The sequence below is a fragment of the Lipotes vexillifer genome, unplaced genomic scaffold, assembly GCF_000442215.2.
Source record: "Lipotes vexillifer unplaced genomic scaffold, Lipotes_vexillifer_v1.1 scaffold680, whole genome shotgun sequence".
Taxonomy (NCBI): domain Eukaryota; kingdom Metazoa; phylum Chordata; class Mammalia; order Artiodactyla; family Lipotidae; genus Lipotes; species Lipotes vexillifer.
This window is the reverse complement of record NW_006780838.1, coordinates 678842-687364: the sequence shown is the minus strand read 5'-3', so window position 1 is coordinate 687364 and position 8523 is coordinate 678842. Positions and strand designations below refer to the sequence as shown.

Below are 8523 nucleotides of genomic sequence, written 5' to 3'. Positions count from 1 at the left end.
AGTGTGACCCGTATAGCCAGTGCCTGGGTTCAAATCCTGGCTTTCTCTCACTAACTTTGAACAAGATATTCAACTCCCCAAACCTTGCTTTCTTCATTTTATAAAATTGACATAATAACAATACTTACCCCATATGGCTGTTATAAGCCTTAAATGAGATAAGATATTTAATGCACTTAGCTGAATGCCTGGCAGATAGTAAAGATTAACTATTAGTTTTGTTTCCTTGAATTTTTTGGCGTTGACTAAATGGTAGTTCTGGTAAGAGATCATAATGCAGCTATTCTTTGTTGCTGATTGAAGGGAGAGCTGAATACTTTGCTTGCCCGGCGCAGAAGCAGCATGTTATCAAAACTGAGAGGGCCCTCTTGAATCCTCCTTCAGATAAGTGGAGGTAGGGGGAGTTAGCCGACATCTGTAGGGACCTGGCCCATAGGGGTAGAAAAAGAATTCTTTAAGAGACCAATACTAAGCTAAATAGTAAGTGTAACCAGGGGTGAAAACAAAAATAACCAAATCCGTTGAGAAAAAGAATTTATTCATATTCTTTGTTTATGGTTCTGGGGAATTGTTTAATGTACATTTTATCCAGAAAGCTATATATTATCCAATTTTATATGTAATTCATTTATGTGCTTTCAAAGCTTTAATAATACCATCGGATTTTAGAGTGTGTTTCATAAAGCTGTCTTACTAATCTTAGTTGATGAAGTGAAACATATTGAAGACATTATTGACTCTCTAATAGCAAAGAGAACAAGGCATATGGTCTTTACATAATAAGAAAAATGTTTTAAATTCTTTTCAGACTTCTTTGGCTCCATTACCCTGCTATGTTTACCTTATTGAGCATCCTTCCCTCAGATATGCAACCACTCGTTCTATAGCCAAGTACCCTGTTGGTAAGTCATATTTCCCACTGTCACAACTAAACAAAATATGTCTGAGATGAAACTCTGAGAAAATTAATTTAAAGACTATTTATAGCTACTTTGCTTATCATTATGGCTTATAACTGTCAAGTAATAAGCAAACTATCTGCAGGCAGTCTCTAACTATATCAGATTTCCTCAATTTCATTGAGCAGCTTTCCACATTCCAGGAAAAAACACTGAGCTGAGGGAATTTGAATCTTTTATAATGGACAGTAAGCAGCCTGCCTTTTGCTTAAGGAAGACACCATCCCTATCTTCCAAGACTATTTACTATACAAACATTCTTTAAAAAAATAATCTGGAGCCAAGGCAGTCACTATCTTGCTGGCAAGATGTGCAGAAGTACAAAAGACCCATGGAAAATTCTCTCCCAACATCCCTCTTAGCACCTGCTTTGCGGTAGAGTCTCTGGTAACCTGTGTTTGTTATCCATTCACTCGTTTGCCCTGTCGGTCACTGGGCTGTGAATTCATCTTTACCTTCTGGTAACTTCCAACATGCAGGTTTGCACTCTCATACACCCTCCCAGACGGACAGTCTCTTTTTCTATATTCCATTCTCTTTCCTGAGTGACCTATTAGCATAATTGTTTGCAGACCACACTATAATCATTAAAATTGCTGTCACAACTTAAAATCTTTTTTGTCAGATCTCAGGTGGTTTAAATAAGAGAAATTTAATTTAAAAACAAGTTGTCAGGGGCTTCCCTGGTGGCGCAGTGGTTGAGAGTCCGCCTGCCGATGCAGGGAATGTGTCTCTCCACCGCTGAGCATGCGCGTCCGGAGCCTGTGCTCCGCAACGGGAGAGGCCACAACACTGAGAGGCCCGCGCACCGCAAAAAAAAAAAAAAAAAAAAAAAAAAAAAAAAAAAAAAAAAAAAAAAAAAAAAAAAAAAAAAAATGCTAAAAACAAACAAACAAACAAACAAAAAAACAAGTTGTCAAACAATAGAAGCAAATTTAAGGTTATCTTGGTTATTCAATTATTGATAATTTTGGTGCATAATCAAGGGATCAGTTGAGGCAAGCTAAATAGCCAAGTATAGGTAATTATTTGAAACAAACCAAATGCTTGACAATAATGGATAAAGTTCCTTTTTCTCTGTGACACCATATAAAGCATAGGATTTCCAAGTCTTGAGAGAGCAATCTTGGTCTATTACATTTATGGGGCAATGCTGCTCTTAGGTAGAGCAAATATCTACTGATATGTTTGACTGTTAAAAAGAGAGCCAAATCTTTCAAAGGTTTCAATATGGGGGAGTATTAAGATCATCATAAGTAATAGAAATATTATATGTTCTCCTTTCAACTTTACTATTTTATTTGGAATATTTTTTATATCATCCAGTCATTGGGGGGAAAAACACTTAAGATCAGAGAGACACACTCTCCAACTCAATGTTTTATAATACTCCTATGACTTTAGGTGCCACAAGATGTTCATTGTAATTTCAAGCATCATATGCCAACATGACAATATCTACTGGAAGAAAGGAGACTCCCAGGAACTCCCCTGCAGACCTTCCATTATGGCCAGTTGTTCAGAACTGGGTCACATATCCGTTCTTAAATTAATTACTAGGGTTAATGAGATTACTATGATTGACTAAAACTATTCTACACTTACCCCTGAGTTGGATACCCCAACCAAAATCAGGACTCTGTCAGCAAGGAGTAAGACAGAATGAATTTTGGGTAGGCAATCAACAATGTCTTCCACAGTATGCATACAAGACATATCCATGAACACATTTTCACACATTTGTACAAATCATCTATGTACTGATGCATACCTTAACCGCACTTATATCATATACTTAAGTATATCCAGGAAAGCTAAGCACAAAAATGAAAATGAGGATAAAAGAGAATACAGTAAGATTTTGTGAATTGAGAAATAACAGAAGTGGATGAAAATAGAATAGGTGGAAAAGACTGTATATGAATTGGTGGAAGAGAGTGGATGATGCTTTACTTGGCAAATGGTTTTATAAATGGTTAAGTTGATGATTGGAGGGATAACAGTGTGGGAGACTTGGACAGGAGGGAAGGGACTAGATAGGTGGTTTAGAGAAAGAGTATTTTGTAGGTTTATGGATGGATGCTTGACAGCCACAGGAAATAGACCTGATAGTACAGGCAGAATTTTATTGGGGTGAGAAGAAATGAATACAAATTGTTTCTACAGAAAATTAAAACCATTGCACTATCATGTTGGGATGGGTTGTTATATTAAAGGCAAGAATGTTGCTCTAGGGTCACATAGATTGTCATTTGACTTAAATCCATGGCTCATTTAGTCTAGGTTTCTATTACTAAATATTATAGATGTGTTTTCTCCTACAAGCTAAATGTTAGGTCCGTGACAGTTTCTCTTTGTGGCCACTTATTATTTTGTCAGTATAAATTTGTCTCCTCCTTTTACTATATTATTACTTTTTAATATTTTGACAATATTGAAGGAAATTTAAAGAAAAAAGACCCCAAAACCTTGCTACTATAACACAACTCTTTGATTTTTTTCCATGTTCTCTCCCAGTCTTTACTTACTATGCATATAACTTGTACATGTAAATGTTCTGCTTTATTTTTTGCCTAACATTAGGTCTCACGTATTTTCCATGATGCTGCATGGTCTACCTCTTTAATCATTTTTAATGATGGGATTCTAGATCTTGATATATGAGAATGCTCGATCTTATATTCTGATACTTATATGAGTGTGACTATCTCCCCTTCTGTACCTAGGTATAGAAGTTGGTCCCCAGCCTCAAGGGGTTCTGAGAGCTGATATTCTGGATCAAATGAGAAAAATGATTAAACATGCTCTTGATTTTATACATAATTTCAATGAAGGTAAGTAGTAGGCAGAAATTGTTTCTTTAATTGTTAGCTTGTGTGTGTAAATAAATCAGAAAAGGAAGATGAGATGGAGTACACATAATGACTTAACCACTAAACATTGAAATAGCAATGGAACCTAGGTTAAATTTGCCATGTTTGTGACACTAGTTGCTTTTTTAAAAATTTAATCACTTCAGCCATTCATCAATGACCAGTGTAGACACATTCAAGAAAAGCAGCTACCAAATAAAGCTCCCCAAATGAAATCCTCATTTTCCTATTAATCTCCATTTTTAAAAGCAAAGAAATACAAATGTCCAATGAAAAGATGTCCAGTATCACTAGTAATCAGAAAGTGCAAATTAAAATGCAAAACCATTTTCTGCCATTAGATTGGGAAAATATTAAAATCTGATAATATTAAGTGTTGGTAAGGGTGTAGGAAAAGGAGACACTCTCCTTCCCTGCTGGTATAAATTGGTAAAGACACTTAGAGGATAATTTTACAGTAACCACTTTCTAATATGCACAGATCCTATGACCCAGCAGTTCCACATCTCAAAGAAACACAAACACATGCACACCTACATGCCACATACAAGGGTGGCCACTGCAGCATTGTATGTAAAGCAAAACAATGGAAATGACCTGAATATCCATCAGTTGGTTAGGTAAATAAAATAGCATGGAAAGATCTTCAAACTGCACTGTTAATTGAAAGAAAGCAAGTTGCAGACCAAAACATACAATATACCAATTTGCTTCAAAATAATAATAATAAACACTTGCTGGAATACAGATAAATATATATGTTAGTACATAGGAACAGTTCTAGAAGAAAACATATCAGACTGATAACAGCAATTACTGGAGAGAGGAGGGGAAAACCAGGTTAATTTTGTTTTAATTGTGTTCAGGAAGAATGATGTATTCATGTATTATTTGTGCAATTACAAAACAGTTAGATGGGGCTGGTGGTGAGATGGGTATATGGATCTCTATGTACTATCTGCTCATTTATTTGGTAAACCTAAAACTGCAGCAGAAAAAAATAATGAAATCTATTAATTATTTTAAAAATAACTTAAAAATTTTAAGAATTATAATAAAAGTAAAATCAAAGAGGCATCTTATGTAAATAATTATTCATACAGGCAGAACTGAAATTATTTGTTGAGGAATGGGCCATTACAGTGACAGAGCTGGTGAATAGTTCAGTGCCTGTGGGGAGTATACTCCCTTAACCTGTTTGTGCATCCTACTGTGATCACAGGAATTTCTTCTGTGCTTGGGAATCCTTTGACTCCAAAGTCACAAAGACTGAAAATCAGCATTCTACCACCTTTGTCTGAGGACAGGTTCTATACCGTCTAGTGGACCTGGTGTTGGGAAGGTCATCACTTATTCACAAGAAACCATTCAAATAGTGAGTGTGAGACTATGATGTTAAGAAACAATGCACCCAGGTAGAAGGCCACAAACATGACTGAAAAAACACATGGTTTTCAAATCACAATCCATAGATTCCTGCTACCGGGTAGGGATTTAGTAGCTGTCCTAGTAGCTCCGGGACAGCCAGCCCACCCATGCTTCAATCAGAGCAGTTCTATCTGTTATATCCTTGTAACATTTCATTTAACCAAAGGATTCTGCAATTCAAAATTTTAAAACCATTATTAATTTAGACTCTCCAGTTTGATGGATTTTTAACTGACATGGAAAGAGCACCATTATCCAAACAATGCTGGCAAAAGGATCATAACCGTCTGAAGAAAAGTCTCTAGAAATGTATAGAAGAGCTCCATTTTTGGCTCTGTGCTACTCAAAATTATTATTAGTGACTTGGATAAGGACATAAGTGACATGCTTATATAAGTGGTAAGTGACAGGAAGCTATCGGGAGAATATCTGGGTTCAAAAGTTGGATCCAAAAAGTTCTGACAATATTTAACAATAATCTAGACCAAATGTTTAAGGTTAAATACATCAGGAACAAAATTTTACTTTCACGTTAAAAAATCCCAGAATGAAGGAGGTGATAGTCTCTTTTCTGCTTGGCTAAACAGCATTTGGAGACCTCTGAATAAATTCCAAGTCCATATTTCAGGAGAAACATCTATAAAGTAAAAGTTAGCCAAGGAGTTAGTTGAGCGTGTTGAAGAGTTTGAAAACCGTAATAGGAATGATCCCAAAGATGCACATAGAACTCCAGTTTACAAAGTACCTTCACATGTATCCTCGTGTATGTGACAATATGAGCGGAGACTGATAGAATCAAAGATACTTAGACTGGCAAAAAGAAGTCTTAAGGCCAATTTTATTTCAGAGTTTCAGAAGTGTTATATTGGAAAGGAATTAGACATGTTTTCTGTGACTCAGAGGCCAGAATAGAATCGGTGGGATAGTGTTACCTAAGGACAGAAATTTCTGAGACTTACCTGGAGGTCCTGCGGTTAAGACTCGCGCTCCTAATGCAGGGGGCCCAGGTTCGATCCCTGGTCAGGGAACTAGGTCCTGCATGCCTCAACTAAAAAAAAAAAAAAAATCCCGCGTGCTGCAGCTAAGACCTGGCGCAGCCAAATAAATAAATATTAAAAAGAAGAAAGAAAGAAAGAAAGAAATTTCTAATTAACGAAGCTGACCAACAATGGAACAGACCACACTTTGTGAGGCTGTTTAAAAGCAGGAGCAAGATGACCACTTGGTCAGAAAGATACGGAGAATATTCACGTGTCGATGAAACTTAGGCATTTGAGACTCCTTCTAGCTCTGAGATTCTAAGTAGCAAAAACATGTTCCTTTGTGTTCTACCACTTTCTCCTTTCCTCCCAATGGACCTTCTGGTTTAAAGGTATGACATCTGATGTTTCCATCTTCATCTTGGAAGGTGTGGTAAATTCTAAAACTGGCCACAAATTCTTCCCTTCCCTGCTTCCATGTCCTATCAAGAGATGGAGTCTGTTTTCCTACCACCTGAATCTGGCTTGGCCATGTGACATGTTTTGTGCCACGGAAGAGGTTTGAAAAGAACTTGAACATCAGGGCTTGCTCTCTTGCTAACCTTGGGAACCTTGCACTGTCATTATGTGAATCAGTCCACCCTAGCCTGCTGGATAATGAGAGACTGTGAGGCTGAGAACTGAGACACCCCAGCCAATAGTCCTGCAGCTCCGGCTGACAGCCTGTCAAATGCCAGATATGAGGGTAAAGCTGTCTTAGATCATCCAGCCTCCTGCTGACCTGCCATCTCACCACAGATGCATGAGCAAGCCAATTAGAAATCAGCCAGTCCAGCCTAGACCAGAGGAACGGGCCAACCAACTCACAGAGTCATTAGCTAAATTAGAAGGTTGTTGTTTTATGCCACTAAGCTCTGGCATAGTGCGTTATGCAGCAAAAGCTAACTGGTACAGAAGTAATCACGGGGTATCTGCATTCCAACCCTGGCTGCACTTTCCGCGCCAAGGGGAAAGGAAGATTTTTCTTTGGATTGCAGCCATAGCACACTATGGGCTCTACGTTGGATGAAGGTTCATCCTGTTTATTAAGAGTTTGCCTGGTATAAATGTAAACTACTGCTTTTCCAAGTTTCTGGGCATTGGGTTGTTTAATGCTGCGTCTTTGTAAGTTGGACTCCACTATTGGCAGACTGCCTGCATCCCAATATCTCACTGCTCAGGAGCTACCCAAATGTTTAACATACTTAGTTAAGAGAAGGAGCACAGTGGGGAAGTCATCTAACCAGTCGAACGTCCTCCTGAAGTTATGCAATCACAGAAGGTCAGAGCTGGAAGAGTCCTCCAAGGTAAACTAATGTGAAACCTTCATTTGAGAGGTAAAGAAAGTGAGCTTCGAGAAGGTCAGTGTCTTGCTCAGGTTTACACAGCTAGGAGACTAGGGCCTAGGTATCATGACTCCCAGTCCTAGCCTCTTTCTCTCCCACACTGGCTTTTTAAGTTCTGTTTTCTACCTCTGTCCTACCTCGGTGTACTTGTGGACAGTGTGTCGGTAGGAATAATTTGAGAACATCTTTTGGTTTAGTGTTGTTTGTGAACATCCTTAACTAAAATTTTATGGAACCATATAAGACCCCAAATAGCCAAAGCACTCTTTAGAAAGAGGAACAAAGCTGGAGGCATCACATTCCCTAACTTCACACCGTATTACAAAGCTGTAGTAATTAAACCATATAATACTGGCATAAAAGCAGACACACAGATCAATGAAACGGAATAGAGGGCCCAGAAATAAACCCATGTATATATGGTCATTTAATTTACAAGAAAGGAGCAAAGAATATACAATGGGGAAAGGACAGTCTCTTCAATAAATGGTGTTGGGAAAATTGGACAGCCACATGCAAAAGAATGAAACTCAACCACCATCTTAACCACCATACACAAAAATTAACTTAAAATGGATTAAAGACTTGAACATAAGAATTGAAACTATAAAACTTATAGAAGAAAACATAGGCAGTGAGCCCCTTGAAATAGGTCTTGGTGATTTTTTGAATCTGACACCAAAAGCAGAAGCAGCAAAGGCAAAAATAAACAAGTGGGACTATGTCAAATTAAAAAGCTTCTGCACAGCGAAGGAACCCATCAACAAAATGAAAATACAATCTACTGAATGGGAGAAAATATTTGCAAATCATATATCTGATAAGGAAATATGTGAAGAACTCATACAACTCAACAGCAAAAAAAAAAAAAAAAAAAGTGTGATTTAAAAATGGGCAG

General features: G+C 37.6%; 1 protein-coding gene across 1 annotated transcript in view; it reads left to right on the top strand.

Annotated features, from left to right (window-relative positions):
• ASPA (aspartoacylase) overlaps positions 1-8523 on the top strand; it is a 21469-nt gene that overhangs the window by 6474 nt on the left and 6472 nt on the right. The window contains exons 4-5 of the mRNA XM_007454187.1: positions 809-902; positions 3686-3793. Of these exons, the coding sequence (XP_007454249.1) occupies positions 809-902; positions 3686-3793 (202 nt within the window). The remainder of the gene's footprint in view (positions 1-808; positions 903-3685; positions 3794-8523) is intronic.